Source organism: Trichosurus vulpecula, chromosome 3, assembly GCF_011100635.1.
Source record: "Trichosurus vulpecula isolate mTriVul1 chromosome 3, mTriVul1.pri, whole genome shotgun sequence".
In the NCBI taxonomy this organism is placed as follows: Eukaryota; Metazoa; Chordata; class Mammalia; order Diprotodontia; family Phalangeridae; genus Trichosurus; species Trichosurus vulpecula.
In genome coordinates this window covers 67,597,643-67,622,686 of record NC_050575.1, presented here as the reverse complement: position 1 = coordinate 67,622,686, position 25,044 = coordinate 67,597,643, and the positions used below count along the sequence as shown (strand labels likewise).

Below are 25,044 nucleotides of genomic sequence, written 5' to 3'. Positions count from 1 at the left end.
TATGGCGGTAGGAAAAACACTGGCTTGCGTGGTTTCTGCTCCCAGCACTGCCACAGACTAGCCATGGGATTCAGGGCAGGTCACCTCCCCTTTCTGAGTCTCAGTTTCCCTGTCAGTAAAATGAGAGGAGGTAATGGTCTTGATGGTCTGTCTGTTCTAGGTTTAACCTGCGATGAAGTTTTGACCTCACACAAGGTAATCTCTCTGAGATTCATGGCCTCATCTGTAAAGTGGGGATGATATCTGTACTACATAGTTCACAAGTATCTAGGTGGCACAATGGATAGACTGTAGGACTTGGAATCAGGAAGACGAGTTCAAATCCTACCTCAGACACTCCCTAACCGTATGACCTCAGGAAAGTTGCTTACCTTCTCTCCGTGCCTCAGCTTCTTCATATGTAAAATGGGAATGATAATAGCCCCTGCCTAACAGGGTTTTTGTGAGGATCAAGAATTAAGATATATACCTTGTAAATGAGAGCTGTCATTACTGTTAGTTCACTCTAATGAGTCTTCAGCTTTGTGATAGACCATTTTTTCTATGACAGTAAACAAGTCACTTCCTCTTTCCCAACCTGAGTTTCATCATCTGTCAAAGGGAGAGTTGAGCTAGGTGCTCTCTAAAATCTCTTTAAGCTCTAAAGTTTTTAAAACATAAAGCCATACATTTTAATAGCTGTCAACAAAAAGCTACGGGCTCAGCAATCAGATTAATATGACCACCGCATCTGACAAGGGCATGCCAACCAGCTGCCCTATGAAGCAACTCAGTGACTCCCCATAAGAAAGCAGCCTTCCCTAGACACCACTCCCTGTAGGTATAATCTCCCACTATTTGAAGGTAAGCTCCTTGAGGGCAGGGATATCTCACTTTTATATGTGTGTTCCTAGTTTTGGGGGCAGCCAGGTGGCACGGTGGATAGAGTGCTGGGCCTGGAGTCAGGAAGACTCATCTTCATGAGTTCAAATGTGGCCTCACACACTTACTAACTGCGTGACCCTGGCCAAGTCACTTAACCCTGTTTGTCTCAGTTTCCTCACCTGTAAAATAAGCTAGAGAAGGAAATGGCAAACTACTCCAGTATCTCTGCCAAGAAAACACCAAGTGGGGTCGTGAAGAGTCAGACACGACTGAAACGACAACAAATTCCCTACTGAATTCACTGTTTAACACGCTGTCAGTTAGGCATAGAGTAAGCATTTAATAAATGCTGCGTTCATTCATTCACAGGCAGCTGGTGGCACAGTAGACAGAGTGCTGGGCATGGAGGCAGGAAGCCCTGAGTTCAAATCCATCCTCAAACATTAGCTGTATGACCCTAGGCAAATCATTTATCATCTTTTGGCCTCAGTTTCCTTAACTGTGAAATGGGGGAGGGAGGGTAATAATAGCACCTACCTCAAAAGTTTGTTAAGAAGACCAAATCAAACAATAGTTGGGTTTTTTAAGTGCTAAGAATAAATATTATCTAATTATTATATCATTATATATCATATATAATATCAGTATTAATACTATAATTATATTTTATTAATATTAGTTGATTAAAATTAATTAATATTAATAATAAATACAATATAAATTATACTATAATTAATTATATATGATATATAAATAATACAATAAATTAATAATAGATAATATGATAATAAATGTGTCTGACACATAGTAGGTACTATATAAATGTTTATTACTTTCCCTCATTCATTCATTCATTCATTCAATCCATCCAACCAAGCAAACTCAAAAAATAAAGAGCAAAATGTTACCCCAACCATCTATCCTTTAACAAGGCAGGACCAAATGAGTGAACAAACAATAAACAATTCTGACCCCCCAGTGCTTTTGTTCTGTGTCCCTTTCCAGGCTCACTTGAAGTTTTAACAGTCTGGTTTCTGTCTTCCTTTCTTACTTCCTCTTTTCTTCTTCCTTTTTTACACAGTTGCAGTCAGAGTGTTAAGGTCTGTTCTGCTGATTTCGATAAGCTGTGTATTCTTTAAGAAAGGAACTGAGTGTGTAGGTCCCTGATTCCTATTTGACCTGTTTCCTGGGGCAGGTGTCAAGTTCACTTTCCCTTCCCCTTTTGTAAAAGGGGAAGGTGAGGCCTCTCCAAAACAGTGGTCATTGAAGAACAATAATAAAGAGGATTGAAAAGCCCAGTCACCATCCACGCAGCCAAGTGACCCTGCGCCAGGTGGGGGTAGCTGTCAGAACACTGTCATGATTCCTCTTGTTATTACTTCTCCTCCCGCATGAGTGGATATGTTGATAACACACATTCCAATCATACTTTGCAAAGTGCTTTCGGATCCTAGATTTAGAGCTAGGAGGGACCTTAGAGCACATCTAATCCAATATGTGTGTGTGTGTGTGTGCGTGTGTATACACACACATACACATATACACACATATATATATACACACATACATACATACACGTGTATATATACACACATATACACACACGAATAGGTGTGTGTGTCTGTGTATAATCCTACAAATGAAGAAATCGAAGCCTAGAGAAATTAAGTGAATTGCCTAAGATCACATAGTAAGTGGTGGAGCCAGGATTTGAACCCAGATTCTCAGACTGTAAATTCAGTTCTCTCTCCACTGTACCAAGCTGCTTTCCTCACAATGACCCTATTTGGGAGGTCACGAAAACATTTCACAGATGAGGAAACTGACCCTCAGAGAAGTCAAGCGCCTTACATGGTCACATAGCTATGAAGCGATTGAAGTGGGATTCAAACCCAGGTCTCCTGACTCCAAGTCAGTTCAGCACTCTCCCCATTAGGCTACACTGCCTTCGTGTCTGTAAAGGGTGGGCACTTCCAAGGCAGTTAGGATATGTGAGGTGGCAGGAACCTGCAAACCCTTATCTTTGGAATAAGAAGATTCTTTGAAGATACCTTAGCACCCAGTCCCACCTCCAGGCCATGCCCTCACCTGAAAGTACATGAACTTCATCAGTTTGGTGACTTCTGGCTCCAACACCTCCACTGTCTTCTCATAGATCTCCACACGATTTGGCTGCTCGTTACATTTCACCTGTGAGGGGAGAAGAGGCCGTGGAGTGATGGATGTTTGGGGGATAACATAGGGGCGGAGGACCCTGGCTTGGCTGGGGGCTGGATGGACCCTGCAGAAGACCAGCGGAGACATGCAAACAGCCACATCCAAGAATTTCATCCTCCTTACATTCTTCCTTCTCTCTCTGTCCTGACTCAGATCTGTGTAAATATCTTCCCCTCCCACCTGGAAGGCCTGTCTCTTCTATTCTTACCACCACTCCCAATGCCCTTCCCCCGATTTTTGTTTTCCCAGTGGAAACAGATGGGCAGGGAACAGATTCTGGACAGGGGAGAATGCCCTATCCATCCTTCTCAGGGTGAGGCACAGAGGGCAAAATGCAGGAATATGCTGGTAAATGTTTAACAAGCAGCTCTTGGATGGGGGTGGGTGAGGATGTACACACAACACACTTTTAAGTTTGATCTTCATTATTAACATTTTCTCCATCACTTTTTCAAGTCTAGACAATCAACAAAACAATAAATCAAGCCCTGAATTGTAGAGTTTGCAAGTTTCCAAGTTGCACATTGAAAATTTAACTGCCTCCTGAGAGATGATTCAGGCTGGCTCTAGCACATCCATGGCTCCCAAATAGTGTTCCTTCTGCTCCATCACACTGCCCGCAACAACCCAGAGGAAAACCCTATCCCATATGTAGAGCTGGGCAGACTAGGAAGGGATCCTTGTTAGGGACCAAAAAGAAATCCATTTAATTGTCATGCTCTCTATGAACCACAGGCATTTACTTGATATGTCAAGACGGCATGGCGGCGCGGCTAAGGGGCTGGCCTCAGAGTTAGGACTCCCTGGGCTCGTCGCATCTGACACACACTGGCTGTGACAGTGGGCAAATCATTTAACCTTCAATGCCCCCACTCAACTTGCTAAGGCCAGAGGTTGTAGACCGGAGCCAATTTTCACTGGCAGGGGTTTCCTCAAGCAGAGGGCCTACGCTAATGAAATCTGGAACAAAAATTCAATAATAAAAAATGCGATAGTCTGCTACAGGGACACATGTAGTGGAAAGAGCACAGAATCTGGAGTCAAAAAATCTGGTTTGAATCCTGCCACCAGTAACCTTAGTCAAATCACTTCCTCTCTTCCGGCTGCATTTTCCTCATCTGTAAAAAGAGGGGGTAGGACAAGCTGATTTCTAAGGCTCCTTCAACCTCTAAATCCGGTGACCTTCTTTGTAAACCTCTGTGAATTCTTCTCCTGTCTGAGGAAGAGAATCTGTCCTTATATGCGACTATTTCTTGGTGTAACCCATTAGCCACCAAAGGGTGAGAAGAGGGAGAAGATGACCAGATTCCAGGACGCTTCTTACCTGGGGGATGGCCCTCGAACAGCTTCTCCAGGTGTAAAGCATGACTGCATATTCATGCCCTTCCTCTAACATTTCATTCTGAAACAAAGAGATAAATGTGTATGTTCCTGGGACCCCACACAATAGTGAGAAACAGTTCCTGCTCCCCCAGACTCTAAAAGAAGCTCCCAAATCCCTGTTCAGAACCCTGACTGCTCCCACAGTGAGTACTAATTTCCAGACAAATGATCCAACTGAAATTCAGCACAAATAAGAAGACTGCAGTGAGTGAATCATCCCTCTTCCTGGCCATCTCCACTAAGGTCATCATCTCTGCTTCCTTCCTTCTAGAACCTTGGACTTCACCCCAAGAACACCCTTAGGCTCTGACAGGTAATCTTCCACTAATTTTGTTTGGATCCAGGCCTCCATCTCACTTCCTAGCCTTCTCAAAGCCAAGCCTTCTGGGTGGGTGCCTGCCTTTCCACACATAGACAAATTCATATCCCCTTTATATGTTATCTTCCCCCGGTAGGATGTAAGCTTTCTGAGGTTTGGGGCTATTTTGCTTACTTAAATTTGTATCCTCAGCACTTTGCACAATGTCTGGCACAAAGTAAGTGCTTAATAAATATTCTATCTATCCCATTTATCTATCCATCCATCCACCCATCCATCTATCCATCCATGCTACCTACCTACCTATCATCCATCCATCCATCTACCTATTTATCTATCCACCTATCCCATCCATCCATCCATCCATCCATTCATCCAACTTTCTATCCATCCACCCTACCTACCTATATCCATCCATCCATCTATTTATCTATCTACTTATCCCATCCATCCATCCATCCATCCATCCATCCATCCATCCTTCTATCCATCTACCCATCCTACATATCATCCATCCATCTATCTATCTATCTATCTATCTATCTATCTATCTATCTATCTATCTATATTCCATTCATCTATCTATCCATCCATCCATCCATCTATCCATCCACCCTACCTACCTATCATCCATCTGTCTATCCATCTATCTAATTCATCCATCCATCCATCCATCCAACTATCTATCCATCCACCCTACCTATCATCCATCCATCTGTCTATCTATCTATCCCATTCATCTATCCATCCATCCAACTACCCATCCATTCACCCTACCTACCTATCATCCATCCATCCATCTATCTATCTATCTATCTATCTATCTATCTATCTATCTATCTATCTATCTATCTAATGTATCTATCTCATTCATATAACTATTTATCCACCTACCTACCTACCATCTATTTATCTATCTATCCATCAATTTATCCATCCATCTATCCTGCCAAGTCACACTTGCATCTGAAAAAATAAAATTACATAGATTATTTTCGATCTGTAATAATAAAAAAAGAGATGTGGAATGTTGTAGTGTACAGAGAGCTGGCCTGAGAGTCAAATCCAGCCTCTGATACACATTGACTGTGTGATCTTTGCCAAGTCACTTAACTTCTTAGTGTGTCAGACAACTGTCTAAGTTATAGAACACTTGCTGTTCTGCACTGGAAGCTGAGAGAAAACTATGGCAGTGAAATCATAGGTCTGGTGAATAATAACAATAATAAAATCCACAAAATGCACTTATTTCATCAGACATTAGCTACCAATCCTCTTCATACCACTTTGCCTATCTATTGCCTCCCACCTCTAGTTATGACTTTCTGTACTTCAACCTCATGCCTCAGCTGCAATCTCACTTTGGAACCTCCCTCAGGACCTGGGACCTCCTCGTTCTGGAGTTTCCATCCTCCATATGGGTCACCTTCTCCCAGTGATGAGTTCCTCCAAGGCCTTTCATTTTGGGGAGCAGTCAAGGTGGGCCGACCTTCATTCCCCTCCCATCTCTGCTTCTGACTTTCCAAACTTCAGTACTATGCCTTAAATACAGTCTCACCCCAAAATGTACTTCAGCACCTGGGGCCTCCTCATCCTGGAGCATCTATCTACTCCTAGCCTTTCTCATCCTGAAACAATCCTCTGCCATATTGGCCCTCTTTTCCCATTTTCCATACTGGCCTCTTGGGGGGAGAAGGGAAGCTCCATTTGGGGAGGGGTCTAGGTCAGCAAACCCTCATCTCCCTCCCAGATAAAGTCAGCTTCTGACTTTACAGACTTTGATGTCATACTCCTGCAGGAATATCTTTCCTCCATTTCCCTTTTATGTTTTGTCTTCCCCCATTAGAATGTAAGATCTTTGAAAGCAGGAACTGGCTTCATTTTGCTTGTATTTTATTTATTTGTAGTTATTTATTATAACACAGTACCTGGAACAATTGCTTAATAAACGCTTGTTGACTATCTATCTATTAAAGTAGGCGCATGTAGCTAATTGTAGGAGTTGGTAGTGGTTAGGTTTTCTAAACAGCTCTACCCTTTACAGCAAATATTGTCTAGAATCAAATGTTTGATTCCTAGATTAGGTGCTTAAAAAAAGGAAGGAAGGAAGGAAGAAAAGAAAAAGGGAAGGGAAGGGAAAGAAGGACGAAAAGAAGGAAGGAAAAGGAAAAGGAGGGAGAGAGGGAGAAAAAAGGCAAAAGGCTCTGCACTGAGACCACAGAAGAGCAGCTGATAGAGTAAGACCCAGTCAGCAGGCATCCTTCTACCATTTGCCCCCAGAGTTCACATCAGAAAAGGAAACCCGTAAATGGGAGAGATGTTTCTCCACTCAACAGCACTTAACCCTTCCCCCCACCCCTCCACTCCCCTAGCAGGGTGGGTGCTGGTCATGTCCAGGCTGCGGTTGTTGGGAGGAGGCTCTGGATTTTCCATGTGTATAGAGGAGGAGGAGGAGGAGGAGGAGGAGGAGGAGGAGGAGGAGGAGGAGGAGGAGGAGGAGGAAGAGGAGGAGGAGGAGGAGCAGCTTCTTTGGAGCTAGAGCCGCCTGGGCTAATTGTTTTGCTTCACTACATGTGTGGATGAGAGGACACTCATTTCATTTTCTTCTGAACAGCAACACATTCTGATTTCTGACACTGAGGGATCCCAAGAGCTCTCCCGGCCCTTCGATTATTTAGATTGTAGTCTGGGCCCTTGGCTACTCTCAACGGGGCACTTTGTCATGGGCCATCTTGTACCCATCTCCAGTTGTATCAGATGGTAGTCTTGTCTCCCTTGTAAGCTGTGCAGGCAACCCTGTGGATGCAGGCTAGAGAACTAAAAGGAGAGTTAGAAATCATCTAACCCAACTCCCTCATTTTATACGTGAGTTAACTGAGGTCTAGAAAAATTAAGTGACTTGCCCAAGGTCACACAGAAGCAGAGCTACTGGGATTCAAATCGAATTCTTTTGTCTTATACTTCCCTGACATCCCCACAGAAGACAACATGGTACAGCAGGCAGAGGACCAGTCTTAGAGTCAGGATCAGTAAGGGTTCAGGTCCTGTCTCTGATACATACTGTCTGTGTGACCATAGGTAAGTCACAACTTCTTAGGCCCTCAGGTAAATAAGTTACAGACCAGTTGTCCATCTGCATTGAAGGAGGGAATACCCACACTGGGACTTCCCTACACTGATGAAACCACAGATCTGGACCAAAAAATAACCTTCCTCCCCACCTAGGCTTTATATATAAGGCGCTTTATATGTGTGTGTGTATGTGTGTGTATTTACTGAATTTAGTCCCAGAAACTTGCACTGAGTATGTGGCATAGTAGAATGGGTGCTGGATTTGGAGCAAGAGATTCTGGGTTTGAATCTTGGCTCTGCCACTTCTGACCCTGCACAAGTCACTTCACTTCCTGAGTTTCAGTTTCTTTGTCTGTAAATGGAGGGGGTTGGGCAAGATAATGTCTAAGGTCCCCTCCAGCTTTAAATCTATGATCTAGCAGTCTTCCTAATTATGTGCTCTGGTCTGGTTGGTCTTCTAGACAACTGCAAAAACGATTATTTAATTTTGATTGCAATGGGGAAGGTAGTCTGCTAGAATGGAAAGCGCTCTGGATTGAGGTTGATGAGATCCAGGATCTAGCCCTTATTCCACCAGTAAATGGCTATGTGTCAATAGTATGACACCTCACTTCTCTGAGTGTTCAGTCATTTTCCAGTCATGTCCAACTCTTTCTGATGCCCTTTGGATTTTTTTGGCAAAGATACCAGAATGGTTTGTCATTTCCTTCTCCAGTTCACTTTTCCAGTTGAGGAAACTGAGGCAACAAGGTTAAGTGACTTGCCCAGGGTCACAAAGCTAGTAAGTGTTTGAGGCCAGATTTGAACTCAGAAAGAGGCATCTTCCTAACTTCAGGCTCAGCACTCTATCCATTGTGTCGCCTAGCTGCCTACTTTTCTGTTCTTCATCTATAAAGTGAGGGGGTTGTGCAAAAGATACCTAAAGGTCCCTTCTAGTGCTGAAATTCTAGAATTCTTTGAGATATGTTTAATATTCTTGGAGTGTAGCTGACATTATCTACATTTCAGAATTAGCTACAGAAAACGTTTTCTGTTCTGGCTTTGAGGGCCCACCTTCATAAAACAATGCTCAACTGACTGACATTCATACTGTATGTAATATCTTCTTCATCTTTCTCCTCCTCCTTGCTCTGGCTGCTATACTTGTTTCCCTGTCCCCAAAGGGAAAGAAAAATTACACAGAAAAACAAGTTTTCATCAATCCACTCTATGCATTCCAAGCAGCCATAATGAAAGCTTTGATAAAATTGAGGTCCATTGAGCCATTTCATTCATCCATGATGCCCTCTACCCCACAACAATAAGTTATGTCTACGGTTTAAATAAGTCTACAGTAAATAAAGTCTACGGTCTTTGCCCCAGAATAGCTTGAGGAGACTAGACTTATTTGGGGAAAAGAAAAATATAAGAAAATATGACAGTATTAAATAAAAGGGAAAGATTACTGAAAGGGGGCAGTTGGAGAAGTTTTATCAGAGGTGGTAGGGCTGGAGGTGGGCCTTGAAGGATGGGAAAGACTTAGAGAGGAAGAGGGGAGAGAAGGCAACATGAACAATAGCAAGAAGTAGGGGTCAGTGAGCATGATATGAAGATGTTAGACAGGCAGGAGCTCTGGAAGAACGTGAACTGGGAAGACTGGCTAGAGCTGAGGATATTACTTCCCCCTGTCAGATGGCATGCCATATTCTCTCCAGCTTCAAAGATCTACATGTGTGTATATATATATATATATATATATATATCTATATATATGTGTGTGTGTGTGTGTGTGTGTACATGCAGATACATCTTCAGAGACTCACCATGCTGGAGTGCACTGTGGCCTGCTCAATGTACCTTGCGATGCCCGTCACGAAGGCATTCCGGTCCTCAAAGTTTGTGTCAAAGTTGGCCTGTGGAATAAGAAATGAGGAACAGGTGCTTTTCAGAAAAAAAACCTGGAAAGATTTGTATAAACTGATGCAAAGTGAAATAAGCAGAACCAGGAAAACACTGTACACAGTACTGGCAACATTGTGTGATGACCAGCTATGAATGACTTGGTTCTTCTCAGCCACACAACAATGCAAGACAAGTACAAAGGACTCATGAAGGAAAATGCTGTCCATATCCAGATAAAAAACTGATGGACTCAATGCAGATCGAATCTTATTTTTTTCACTTACTTTATTTTTTCTCATGTTTTTTTTTTCCTTTTGATCTGTTTCTTCCTCCATAACTGTGATGAATATGGAAATATGTTTTACATGATAGCATATGTATAAACTATATCAAATTGCCTACCATTTTCAGAAGAGGGAAGGAGAAGGAGGGAAGGAAGGAGGAAGAAAAATTTGAAACTCAAAATCTTGTATAAATGAATGCTAAAATTTTCCTTGATATGTAATTGTGGGAAAAAATGAAATCCTATTTAAAGTAAACAAAACAAAACAAAGTTGGCCTGCGGGAATCCAAAGCTTAGAAGTCACTGCCAGATAGGAAGAGAACAGTTCCAAGGGCATTAGATGTCTTCTGTTGAGTGGAGTTTGGCAACTGGGAATCTCATTGCTTCCACATGATACCCAGTTGAAACAGAACAGGTCATTGTGGCATGACCTTTACAAAGCAGGTTAAGGGAACTTCGGGGATGCTGGTAACCAGGCAGAATCTTCCAGCACTTGGAGTGATGGCATTCTCCCCAACCAGAAAGTACCCTGCCAAAACCAAAGCCAGGTGCAAAAAAACAATTGGGCTTCCAAAGGGGAGAATGTTCCTCCATGCCCTTCTCATTTCCACCAATCAAGGGACAGATCAGTCAATCAGCCAATAAGCATTTATTAATCACCTACTATGTGCCAGGAATTGTGTTCTATGTGCCAGGAATTGTGCTAAGTGTAAGAAGTACAAAGACAAAGGTGAAAAAATCTTTGCCGTCAAGGAGTTTATATTCTATTGGATCAGGCTAAATACGCTAGTCAAGTCTGTATCATAACAATTATAACAGTTAGCATTTAGGTTTACAAAGCACTTCACATGCTTTCTCATGTTACCCTCACGGCAACTTTGAGAGGTAGGTATTATTACCCCCATATCACAGATGAGGAAACTGGAGCTAAGAGACCTTAAGTGACTTGCCTGAGTTAACACAGCTAATAGGTGTCTGAGGCAGGATTAGTACTCCTCTCTACTGAGCTACCTGGCTCCCATAAGTGTTATGTCAATAGGTGGTGAACTCCATGCCCAATATCCCTGAATAGGACCTTGGACAAAAAGAGTCCTCTGAAGTCCTCCTTCCAATAAGGTCACGGCATGTTGCGGTATGGCATGGAGATGATTCTAGGTGACTCTATATTTTACATGTATGCTATATGTAATTATGTGTGTAAATGGTGTGTCCTCCACTAGAATGTAAGCCTTTCGAGGGCAGGGACTGCTTGCCTTTGTACGCCCAGCGCTTAACACAGTGCCTTACGCAGAGTAAGTCCTTACTAAATGCTTATTAATCAATCAATTCTGAAGTATTGAAATGTTGGAAATAAGTATAGTACTGACAATCCACTAGCCCCTGGAATTATTTATCAGCCCACCATAGGCAGGCAAATGAATAAACCAACATGGTGGAAAGTTTAACTTGCCCAGACTGACATGGCCACTGGCTATTTGCAAGGCTAATTGGATCTGCATCAGGAGGCACCCCCCCCCCCCAGCTGCAGTTGCCTCCTTGGGTGAGCCAATCAATATTTATTACAAACATTCTCTTTGCACTTAAGTTAAAACAAACAACCATGACCCAAGCTCCACATACATGAAGGAAATGCAATTACCCATTTGGGGCTCCAGGGGTTTTTAAATTGCAATATTTAATTCATGAGGTCGGTGCTGCAGGTTGGTTCAGCCCCTGGAGCAGTAAGTGAGTTATCTGGGGTCACAGTATATCAGGGGAGGGGAGAAGGCCCTCAATACACTCTTCAGTCTATTCCTCCAGAAGAGCCAAGTCTAAGGTTAAGAGAGGTGGACAGCTGCCCAAGGCACCACCTAGGGTGGTATAATAAGGTACACTTTCTAATACAACTTTTCATAAATGCACATATCTTTCATGTCAGAAAATTCTACTCTTCATACTCCACAGGGATTTATTTTGTACTAAGGCAAGTTGTATACATTATGGTGAAGGCACAATTTCCTAATTTTGACTAGGGAGGATAAAGGCTTGCCTTGACCTTATCTACCACAGTCACTTACTAACCTGCACCTGGGAATGGACCTCCTAACTCATCACTTTTTACCTCCCTGAGACTGGCCTGGGTCTCCCTTTAACCCCCTTTAACTCCCTTTAACCCCCTTTAAGCCCCTTTAACTCCCTTTAACAGTTCCCTTTAACCGCCTATCTGCTTGTGAATCGATCTTGTCAAGGGATGCTTGAGCCCTGCTGCTCTGGGCCCGGTCCTGAAGGTACTTACTTGGTACATGATAGAAGACGGCGGGGGTTCGATGCATGGCTGCTGGTCGGGGAGAGGCAGCTCCTCCAACAGGTCCACATTGGACAGGGCATCTTCCAGGGTGACGTGCGTCGTCATGGTTCTGGCGTCTCAGTTCTGTTCTGGTTGCAGAGTGAGGGAAGAGGAGAGAACATTTGGAAACTTCAGATGTTGCCAGAAAGTCCTCCCCACCCCCACCCCCAGCCAATACACTGTAGCCAAGCTGAGGAAGGGGAAATTGCCTTACAATCAATTCCTGTAATTAGTGGTTCTTCAACGGAAACTCCTATGGGCATGGCCCCTGCTAAGTGACCAAGAGAAGTGACTTTATAGTATATGTTGAATGGGAACCAGGGACCTACACAGACATTTGCTTTCTGAATACATATCTTAGGTCAAAGGTTCTTGGCTTTTGTTGTGTCATGGATCCCTTTGGCAGTCTGATGAAGTCTATGGACCCCTTCTAAGAATAATGTTTTAAAATACATAAATATGCATATACAGGATTGAAAAGAAAACCTATTGCATAGAAATCATCCAAATATTTTTTTTAAAAGTTCACAGACCCCAGGTTAAGAACCTCTGTTGTAAAACACAGAACTTTAGAATTAGGAGTTTAGGGATCCTCTATTAAAATCACAGGATCCCATGACTTAGAAGAGACCACAGAGATCATCTCATTCAATGCCCCTCATTTTACAGACCATAATAATAACTCCCATTTGCCCAGTGCTTTAGAAAGTGCTTTTGTTTACGGCAGTTCTGTAAGGCAGCTAATATGAGTACCTCCCTTACCATTAAAATATAATGAGATAAAGAAATTGAGGTTGAGCAATTAATTATCACTGTTGAGATTTGAACTCTGGTCTTCTGGTTACAAATCTATTGTTCTTTCTGGTCCATTATATGGATAGGGAAACTGAGGCACAGAGAGGTAAAGTCATTCCTCCAAGGCAGGGGTTGAGAACCTGCTGCCTCGAGGATATATATGGGCCTCTAGGTCCTTGGGTGTAGCCTTTTGACTTAGTCCAAGTTTTACAGAACAAATCCTTTTATTAAGGGGATTTGTTCTGTGAAGTTTGGATTCAGTCAAAGGGCTACATGTGGCCTTGAGGGTGCAGGTTCTCCACCCCTGCTCCAAGGTGACATATACCCTATTAGACCTGGGAGGAAGGTGAGAACCAGAGAAGTTCAAAGGGCTATTCATGGACACACAGCTAGGAAGCATTGGAGTTAGACTCTGAATCCAGACCTTCTGACATCATGTGCTTTCATGTGTCTTTCAAATATGACACAGTTCCTAAAGTTGTATAGATATTAGGTTTGGTCTAAAAGAAATGAAATCCTGAAAAGCTGGGAGGACTTGTACGAACTGATCCAGAGTGAAGTGAGCAGAACCAGGAGAATGGTTTAAACAGGAACATTTTAAGACAACTGTGTAAACTCAAGAATTCTCATAAACATAATGACCAATGATGATTCTGGAGGCATCATTATAAAACATGATACCTACTTCTAGACAAAAAGGTGATAGACTCAGGGCACAGAAGGTGACATATTTTTTTGGACATGGTCAATACAAGTATTTGTTTTGATTTGTGTATTTGTTATGATTTCTGCTTTTCTTCCTTTAAAAAAATATATGTATGTATATATGTATATGTATACATATATAGGACATATAAATCTATATTTAAAAAATAAAAGAAATGAGATCTTGACAAATAAACCATTTTTTTCAAAGAAGGGAAAAAATTGTTTCCAGACATAAGTATTTGGAGAGTCACACTAACCAAATGAGGCCCAAATAAGAAATTATGTGTCCTGGGTAAGATCTTGTTGGCAGGGTGCAGCGCTTAGATGATCTGAAATGAGGTGGAAAGGAATTCTTCAGAAAAGGAGTTTCATTCCTGCATATCAATGTGCCTGATGTTGGAGAAAGTAAATAAAGGGAATGATGATAAATACTGATTAAATCATAAGGTACAACTAAACGGCCACAAGATGGAATTGGGTAACCATGATCCCTACTTTGTTTCACGAGCTGGGAGAAAACTTAGAGGACATTGAGTCCGGGGTTTCTTAAGCTTTTTTGTGTATTGGACCCCTTTGACAGTCTGTTTTATAATGCATAAATTAAGAAACATAGAATTACAAAGGAAAGCAATTATATTGAAATATGGTTATCAAATTTTTTTAAAGTTCACATACCAAAGGTTAAGAACCCCCTCTCCAACTCCACCCCCCAGAAAAATAACATACATAGGATTACAAAGGAAACCAATTATATTGAAAAATGGTTATAAATTTTTTTTCAAGTTTGTATACCCAGGGTTAAGAATCCCTCTTATTTTATAGATGAACAAACTGGGGACCTGGGGGATTGTAATTTGCCCAAAAGCATGCACCTAGTAACTGGAACTGGAACATGGGTCCTCTGGTTTCCTTTTTGATTAACAGCACTGCGTCAAAGGCTGGTGAAAAATCCAATTATACATTCAATATAGGCCTCATTCTCTCCCCTTTTACTATCATATTTTTATCTTTCTTTTCATGCTTAGATTAGTTCTAATAAATAGTGGAAGAAAAAAAAGGAAGGAAGGAAGGAAGAGAGAGAAAAGGAGAGAGGAAAGGAAGAAAGGAAGAAATGAGAAAAGAAGGAAGAAAGAAGGAAAAGAAAAAAGAAAGAAGAAAGGAAAGAAGAAAGAAAAAAGGAAGGAAGGGGGGGGTGGAAACAAGAAAAGGAAGGAAGGAAGGGAGAAAGAGGGAGAAAGGAACAAAGGAAGGAATGAGGGAATGAGAGAAAAAGAAAAGATGAAAGAAGAGAAAAAAAAACCAAAACAAAAACACCAACAGTCACCCACATGAGAGCAGAATCTAGTGGGCTGAGGCCAAGCCAAAGCAGATGCAAGGGCCGCTGATACCTTGGCAGTCCTGAACCCATATCCCTTTGGGACCATCCATATGAAAGGCCAACAGTGCCTGAACCTGATGAACTGAAGAATCTTCCTAAACCCCTGTGCAGATGACTGAACTATTTCACCCTTAAGCGCTTGTGTGAGTACATCTTCCTGTTATGAACTGTGGTAACAGCTAAAAGCCACAGCCCAACAAGGGCATACCATGTTCAGAGACAACTTCTCCTTCCTGTCCTCTGTGTACCACCCACTGGGTAACCTGACCTCCAGGGAGGCGGGAGGTAGCATGGTGAAGCCGAGACCACCCTGGCCTGGGAGCTGGCAGACCGGCACGCATCACCAATCCTGGCTGTGCTACTTATTTCCTTCTTCCTCATCTGTAAAACAAAGTTGAACTACTTCTAAGGTGCCTTACAGGGCAAGGCTTCTCTGATTCTTCTAGATACTTCGTTTCTTCTCCTGGGTTTCCCCAAAGCTTTCAATTTTTTTTTCTTTAAACCAGAATGGTGCTTGAGGACTGACTGGAAGTGAAATCAGAGGACCTGGTTCTGATCCTAGGTCGACTTGACTTTTAGCTTGCTTAACTAGCTGTGTGATGTGGAGCAAGTCTCTTAACCTCACGGCCTCGAAACTTTTAATCTGTAAAAGAGAGAGTGGGGTGGAGGTGGTTGTGGTTGAACTAGCTACAGTCCTATGTGTTGAGAGCCAATAAATAAATAAATGAGTGAATGAATGAATGAACTTACAAGGCAGGTAAATTAAGAGTGTGTATGCCTATGTATCGTTGTCCAGTTGTGTCTGACTCTTTGTGAACCCATTTGGTGTTTTCTTGGCAAAGATACTGGAGTGGTTTGCCATTTCCTTCTCCAGCTCATTTTACGAACGAGGAAACTGAAGCAAACAGGGTTAAATGACTTGCCCAGGGTCACACAGCTAGTAAGTGTCTGAGGCCAGATTTGAACTCAGGAAGATGAGTCTTCCTCACTCCAGGCCTATCCACTGCACCACCTAGCTGCCCCAATATATGTAGACACACACATATAAAGGATTCTTATGCCCTTTGCAAAAGCTGCTCTTGTGAATCATTTCTGAGTTTATTTACATCTGCTAACCTCCTGGGGGAGACTCGAGAAATCTAGCTTATATGTTACAAACTCTGCAGCCTGAAGACCAACCAGAAGAGAGAAAAAAAAGAGAAAAAAAAACCCTTGAAAATCCCATTAAATCCCATAGGTATTCATTAAGCACCCACTCTGCTCAAGGTATTGTGGAAATAAAAAGATATAAAATGACAGTTACTGATCTCAAGAAGCTTACACTCTATTAGAGATGGACTTAACCCGTATGCCAATAAGTATAACATTAGGCAGGTTGTCACATGGCGACGAAGAGCCCCAAAGTACTGGGGGAAAATGTGATGAGGCAGAGGATAGTTTCAGTTGCAGAGATCAAAGGAGTGCTCCATTGGAAGTGATGGCAATTTAGTGGAGCCTTCAAAAAGGAAAGAAGGAATTACACGAGCAGAAATGAGAAGGGAGTGATTACAGGCTTGGGGAACAGCCCTCAAGAGCAAGGGAACTCCAAGGCAGAGGACAGTGGAATGAAACCGGAGGAATGGGTCATAGTCTCATTACCTGAGATGGAGAGGTGTAAAGGTAAGTAATGTATATGTGTATGTGTATGTGCATGTATGTGTATATATATATATATATATATATATATATACATTATATGTATATGTGTATGTATATATACACATTATATGTATATGTGTGTGTGCACATATATGTGTGTGTTTATGTGTGTATACATAGATATGTATGTATGTGTATATGAAAAAGGGTACAAAGGTGGGCTGGAACCTCGAATGCCAGGCCACAGAATCTGTACGGCATATACACCATTTCAACTTTTCCAAATCAACTTTACACAGCAATCTTTGGCTCTTGCCCAAAGTGAGGTTTGCCTCTATGGTCTTGCTTATTTCTCCCGCTTGAGTTTCCAAGCTATTGTGGAAGCTTCCTGCTGAAGATGATTCGTGTTCTTTACCATTTGCACATGGAATAAGCCCAGCAAAACTGCAATCTCCCCATGTGTGGGAGGGCACAGATTTGTCTTAATAGGCAAGTCAGACGCTGTGGACTGGCACAGCTCGGGGAACCTAAGTATCCTTGGTTACACAGACGACAGGGCTGGTAATACATTTTCAGCGCCAGCCGTGGTAGGAGAAAGGACAGTGGCTCAGTCGGTCAACGAGGGCGCTGTGGGAACTTGGCTGTGGGACTGAAGAAATTCTGGCCCCGGAGCCCCAGCCTTGTTTAACACATTAGCAATGGCTTTGTATTAGAATCCCCTATTTCGTGTACTGGAAGGAAAAAAGGGAAAAGAAAAGTCTTGTCCTTGGGGTAGGAAACTAGTATCCTCGAGGACTCTGATGTAAATAATTAAAAAAATCTTTTAACCTCTGAAGCTTGGAAAAAGAGAAATTATAAATAATAATAAGGATGAGAGGTAGCACAGGTTAGTGAATGGAGGGCCAGTGCTAGAATCAGGAACACCTAAATGCAAGCCCTGCTTTGGACACACGCACACACGCACACATGCATGCACATGCACTCATGAACACATGACCTTGGACAGGTCACTTAACCTCTTGGTGTCTCAGGCACTCAAAGAATAAATTACAAACCACTGGGAAATCTGCATTAGTGGAGGGGATTTCCACACAGGGAATTCCACACACAGATACAATAGCAGATCTCTGCCTTGACATCATCACCCACCTCCCCAAAACAAGTAATAGTGTATGGCTACGTAAACATTGTGATTTTCCAAAAAAAAATTACACTCCTATTAATTGCATGTACAGCCCTTTTAGGTAGGAAGAGCAGAAATCTGTCTCCATTTGACAGATGGGAGAAATGAGCCACGAGAGGTAAAGTAAATTGTCCAGGGTTATGATGCTATAAGAATTAGAATCAGAAAAATAATTGAAGTCTTTTTAAAAAAATATAAACTTGACAAACATCAAAAAACATGAACATTTCCATAATTAAAGGACAGAAAAAATATGTTTATATATGAAACTGTAAATCTAGTATGTACAGATTTTTACTAGTATATATTACATTTAATAAGGTAGTATAAACACTGCCCTTCTTTTGTGCGTCCCCTTTTGGACTCCCTTTTGTTCTTTTCTGTATGTTTTTATAATGTTTCACTGATATTCTTTCTTCTTTTTAAAATCACTTTCCACTCCTATTCCCCTCTCTAAGCTCTTCTTGCTCTCCAAATAAAAGCTGTCCCTTATAACCAGCACATATAATCAAACAAAACAAATTCCTACTTTGGTCATGTCTACAAATGCATGTCTCATTCTGTACCTGTAGTCTCTGCCAATAGGTGGGAAACATGCTTGTTTCAGAATCAGTCTTTTGGACTTGTGACTTATCACTTTATTGATCTAATTCTTAAGTCTTTCAAAGTTGCCTTTCTTTATGACATTGTAATTACTATGAAAATTGTTCTCCTAACTCTGCTTACTTCCCTTTGCATCAGTTCATATAAGTCATCCCAGATTTCTCTGAATCCATGCCTTTCCCCATTTCTTACAGCGCAATAATATTCCATTAAATTTACATTCCATAGAACTCAGATTTTCTGATGATCACTCCTGCTCTGTCTTACCTAGATGGCACCTGCTTTTGCAATTCTTTTAAACGTGCCAAGTTTATTTTATTTAATTCATTGATTTATTAGCTAGAAACTGAACTTCTTGGCATAATAGTCTTTCTAAAGTGAAATATGATCATGTTTCTCAAAGCCTTTCAATGGCTCATCACTATTCACCAAATTAAGTCCTAACTCCTTAAGCATTCAAGATCCTCCATATTCTGACCCCAATTTACCTTTCCAAACTTTCTCCCCTTATTCTCTTTCATATATCTTAAACTCTAGCCAGACTGAATCACTTTCTTGTGATTCCCTTTCCTCCCATTCCTGTGCTTTTGCTCATCATTTTCTTGACCTAGATATCTTCCCAAACCCAACTGCAACTCCTTTGGTCAAAATAATCACTAACATACATACATACACATACATATACATATATGCCTATATATACCTATACACACACACACACACACACACACACACACACACACACACATATGTATGTATTGCTTAATGTGTGCCAGGCACTGTGTTAAGTGCTTTACAATTATTACCTCATCTGATCATCACAACAACCATAGGAGATAGGTGCTATAATAACCCCTATTTTGTGATAAAGAAACTGAGGCAAACAGGGATTAAGTAACTGGACCAGAGTCACACAGCTAGTAGGCGTCTGAGGCCTGATTTGAATTCAGGACTCTCTGACTCTGGGGTAGTTAGGTGGTGCCATGGATATGCTGGGCCTGAAGTCAGGAAGACTCATCTTCTTTAGTTCAAATCTAGCCTCAGATACTTAGTTTCTGTGTGACCCTGGGCAAGTCACTTAACCCCTATTTGCCTCAGTTCCTTGATCTGTAAAATGAGGACATGCTAGAGAAGGAAATGGTAAAACGCTCCAGCATCTTTGCCAAGAAAATCCCAAGGACAATGGCAATGGGGTCATGTAGAGTCAGACACAACTGAACAACAACTTTCTGACTCCAGGGCCAGCGATCTCTCCACTGCATCACCTAGCTGCCAGTCAGGACAGATTGAATGTCTTGATTTCTACAACCAAATATGAAGTCTCCCTCCTCCGAACACCCATGATCTTTTGTTCTTATCACTCCAATAACATCTTGTTCTCTTATTCTGCCTTGTATTCTAGTTACTTATGTATTGGTCTTTCCTCTGATTTTAAATGAAATGCAAAGAAGTGCCAACATTTCTTCACAAAGTGTGAAGAAATTCTTCCATCAAACTTGATAGAATTGAAAAGCAGCTGGACGCTAATGGCTAAAGGATCAGCCACGCCCCAGTGGCTCTTTAAAAACCAAGACACGTTTCTTTGGGATTCAGTCAAGGCTGGAGACAGCTATGACAAGTATGAGCTCTGGCAGTTGAGAAATGAGCCACATACAGAAGAAGAACCCAGTTCTTGAAAGGCAGTAACTCCTTGGAAGAAAGGGGATTCTCTCTCCTTCCTCCTCCCCATTAGCTCTGGTGTCTTCCAGTGGAACTACTTGCCCAGGAGGAGATCTAACCCATTGGGGGAAGCCCTGGGGAGCCCATCATAATAACATGCCAGCAAAAATGATGCATCCTTGGGAAGGGAAGTGAGGACACCACAAAAAAGGTGGATGTCAGGACCTTGCAGCATCAGAGTTGTCTTGGTCACATGTATTCCATAAGCACATGCCTCTCTAATGATGTACTCCATAGATGTGTCTAATCATCCTAGTAGTGCTGTGTGTATTTGTGAGAGAGTGGGCCCCATGTTTATGGGTAGAATGATTTGAAATAATAATGGCTAGTGTATACGCACACGCACACGCGCACACACACACAAACACACGTATACATAGGTCTCTTTTGATACTTACAACCACCCTTTTAAGTAGGTGCTGTAATAATCCCCATTTTACAGATGAGGAAACTGAGGCTGAAAGAGGTTAAGTGACTTGTCCAGGATCACCTATCTAGGAAGGATCTGAGGCTGGATTTGAACTCAGGTCTTTCTGACTCCGAGGCTAGCGCTCTTACCTAGTGGGCCACCTAGCTGTCTCTACTGTTCTTATAATGGCACCTCAGTAAATGCCTTTGCTTTGTGCTAATTATGTCCTCTGTGTGACTACTAAAAGTAAAAACACTAGTGGCAGCTTGTGAATTATAGTTTTGGGAATGCAGACCCACAGACCCTGGGGAGAGTCACTTCCCAGGTACCCAACCTCAGAGAACATGTTAGAGAGAGGAAGCCTCGGAGGGGATGCCACAGATGCAGAAACTGTTAAAGGAGGAAAGGGCCACAGGATTTATCTGGTCTAATCATCTCTTTTTAAAGATGAAGGATATGAGGTCCAGACAAAGGAACTGACTTAGCCCAGACCATATAGCTAAGCACAGCACAGGTGGAATAAGAAGCCAGGAGTCCGGATTTTGTGAAATGTTTACATGCTATTCTTGATTAAACTGCTAACCCCACTGTGCGTAATCATTACCAAATGATCTGAATTCCTGGTATCCATAGTAAATAAGCAGTTATGTGATGTAGCCCTGAGTCACACAGTGCAAAGAACATTGGACTCAGGGCCAAAAGGACCTTCTCTCCATTGAGTCACCACCCTAACCTCTCGGCCAGGCTACTGCTTTCCATGTCTATGGCCCTCCAATATATCCTCCACACGGCTGACAAAATGATATTCCAAAAACACAGCTCTGACCATGTCACTCCCTGCTCCAGAAGCTTCTTTCGCCTCTGGGAGGGAATGCAAACTCCTTTCTTTGGTTTTTACAGGACATCACAGTCTGGATCTAGCCTCCCTTTGTAGGCTTATTTCTCATGACTCTCCTTTATCTGAACTAGCCAACCGGGCTCACTTGCTATTCCCCCCACACCCAAAACAATCCATTTCCCCACCTCCATGACTGCATAGGCTGTCTGCCATGGTATACCCTCCCTCCTTCATCCCAGAATCTTCCTACAGGAAACCAACTTGATTCCTACCTCTATTCCCCAAGGTGTTAGTGCCATTATCCTGGAAATTACTTGGTATCCACGTTGTATATACTTTGTATTTAACTGTCATTTTATATCTTCTACACCTTTCCCCTCCAATTGAACGGAAGGTCCTTGAGGGCAGGAACGGTTTCTTTTTTTTTAAGGCAGCTAGATGGCAAAGTGCACAAGGCCTAGAGTCAGGAAGTTGTTCAGTTGTTTCAGTTGTGTCCAACTCTTTCTTTCTGACTCCTTCTTGAGGTTTTCTCGGCAAAGATACTGAAATGATTTGCCATTTCCTTCTCCAGTTCATTTTACAGATGAGGAAATTGAGGCAAACAGGGGTAAGTCACTTGCCCAGGGTCACACAACTAGGAAGTGTCAGAGGCCAGTTTTGAACTTAGGTCTTTCTGCCTCCGGGCCCCAGTGCTCTATCCACTGTGCCACCTAGCTGCCTGGCCTCAGAGACTTTCCAGCTTTGTGACCCTAGGCTACATACTTAACCTTGGTCTGCCTCAGTTTCCTCACCTATAGAAATGGGGATGATAATAGCACCTACCTCACAGGTTTGTTGTGATGATCAAAGGAGATAATATTTATAAAGTGCTTGGCACATACGTGATTAACGAATGCTCGTTCCCTTCCCTTTGCATCCCCAGCATCTGGCACACAGTAGGTGTTTGATAGATGGTTTTGACAGCTGGTTTGACAGATGGCTGAATAAAGTTCCAGCTTCGATATTCACTAGCTGTGTAACCTAAGCCAAGTTGGATAAGCCCCGCTAGTAGAGGTATATTTACATATATGTCCTACCTCCCTTACAAGCTTGTAGTAAGGAAAACACATTATAAACCATTAAGCACTTAGAAAGACAAGTTATTATGAAGAGGATAAGTCTCCTCAATCTCCAGTTCTTCCCCAAAAGAACGTACCATTCTATCATTAACAAACTCTGAGTTTACTTTCCAGCTAGGGGCAGCTTCAAAATGCTAAGGATGGAAAGAAACTGAGCCGTCACTGAGCCAACAGGTGCCACAATCAATGAAGGCAAGACACGCCCACATCGTTCCTCTGAGCAACTTCCTGCCTTACCAGGCTTGAACCAAAGGGAGGTACCAGAGGAAGGGGCCCAAATACCTCTTCTCTTTATTTTTACCACAGATAGTCCATGGGGCTTCCCCAACCCAATCCGAAAAACTCCTGTGATGAGAAATCTCTAGGCCAGAAGAGAGAAAGGTACTCTGAGCTAATCAATTAGAATGTCTGAGATGATGGGGTTCTGTAACATGAAATGTAGCATGTGAGAGCTGGAAGGGAACTAGAACATGGAATGTTAAAGTTAGAAAGGAACCTAGAACTTAGGAGCTAAGAGCTAGAAATTACCTTAGAACAGAGATTCTCAAAGCTTGGTTTGGGGACCCCTAGAGGTCCCCAAAACCATTTCAGAGAGAGGGTCAGTGAGATCAAAACTATTTTCACAATGATACTAAGATGTTTAAATTCCTAATACAACAAAAGTTGATAGGTAAAACTCACATAAACAAATCTCTTTGGAATATCCTCAATAATTTTTAAGAATGTAAAGAGGTCCTGAGAAATTTGAGAGCCACTGCCTTAGAACAAGGAATGAATAATATCAGAGCTAGAAGAGATTTTAAAATATAGAATTTTAGAATTATAAGGCACCTTAGGACATACAATAGGGCAGGTCAGATCTGGAAGTAGACTTAGAACATAGAACATTAAAGATAGAAGAAACATAGACTCTAAGTGCTAGAGGGTACCTTACAATGTACAATGTCCAAGTTGGAAAAGACTTTAGAATGCAGAATGTCTGAGGTAAAAAGTATCTGAAAGGTCATCTAGTCCGACCCACTCATTCTATAGATTTTATAGACATTTGGCCCAGAATGGTGAAATGATTTGGTCAAGGTTACACCACTAGTGGAAGAACCAAGTCTCCTCCCTTCCCAGGCAGCATGGAAACTTTTACCATGAAAATCCAACGTGAATCAATTTACCAGGATAGGATGGATTGAGAGCAGGGTGTCTGATTTATACATAACCTCTGGTTGTTTTTTATGAGCTCTGAGGTTTGGTCTAGGTTCATTGTTTAACCTAGGTAACCCAGTTCTCAGTTTCTTTCTATGAATTTTTCTTATCAAAGGATTTCAGGCCGATGGAGGCAATCTAGCCTGATCAGTTTTATTTTTTCCTACATCAAGTCCTGAGATTGCATCTCTAATTTCAATCCAAGTATTTATTGTCTCCTAAGAAGCACTCGGAAGCAAACATCACATAGTGCATAGAGGGCCAGCCTTACAGTGATCGAGGCTTGGGCCCAGGTCTGTCTCTGACACTCACCATGTGACTGGGGGTGAATCAGAAACTCTTAGTGCCAGGAAAGCAACTCGTGAAGACTAAGTTACTGATGAGTTACTGAGTTGTCCTGGGGGAGGGCATTGCTGCCCAGGGAATGCCAATGAAATCACCAGATACAGATTTAAGACAAAACACTAAACACTGAGGCCTCTTGATCTTCGATTTCATTGGCCTAGGGAATTCCTCAATAGAGACCAGCATCTTCTCTGCAGTTTAGTCTTAGTTGCATAGACTTAGCACTGAGAGGTTAAGTATAAAAAGGTAAGAGCACTTGTATCTGTCAGATTCAATATTGGAGCTCAGGTCTTCCTGCCTCCAAGGCCAGCTCTTTATCTATCATGCCACACTGCCTCTCTCTTAGCTTCTTTGTTCAGTCACTTCAGTCACGTCTGATTCTTGAGTTTTCTTGGCAAAAATAATGGTGTGGTTTGTCATTTCTGTCTTCAGCTCATTTTACAGATGAGGAAACTGAGGCAAACAGGATGAAGTGCCTTGCTCAGGGCCACACAGCTAGTAAGTTTCTGAGGCCAGATTTGAACAGGGTAAATAGTGGGAGATAAAGTTGGACAGCTATGGTTTGGTCATATTTATTCTCCAAAGAGGACAGGCAAACCAAGGCATAACCCTGCATTTTTCTCCTAAATGGGTAAGAATCTTCTTGTACTGATCTCCCTATAGCCAAGTGACCGGGGTGGGGGGGGGGGAGATATGGGGTGGAGCAAGTGTTGTGAGAAGCAATCCCTCTCAAAATTTTGAAATTCCCTCTCAGTGATACTATCAAGG

General features: G+C 42.1%; 1 protein-coding gene across 1 annotated transcript in view; it reads right to left on the bottom strand.

Annotated features, from left to right (window-relative positions):
- CYFIP2 (cytoplasmic FMR1 interacting protein 2) overlaps positions 1-25,044 on the bottom strand; it is a 144,306-nt gene that overhangs the window by 106,897 nt on the left and 12,365 nt on the right. The window contains exons 2-5 of the mRNA XM_036749549.1: positions 12,295-12,434; positions 9,658-9,747; positions 4,406-4,483; positions 2,953-3,054 (exon numbers count right to left, since the gene is read on the bottom strand). Coding sequence (XP_036605444.1) covers positions 2,953-3,054; positions 4,406-4,483; positions 9,658-9,747; positions 12,295-12,411 — 387 coding nt within the window. The 5' untranslated portion in view covers positions 12,412-12,434. The remainder of the gene's footprint in view (positions 1-2,952; positions 3,055-4,405; positions 4,484-9,657; positions 9,748-12,294; positions 12,435-25,044) is intronic.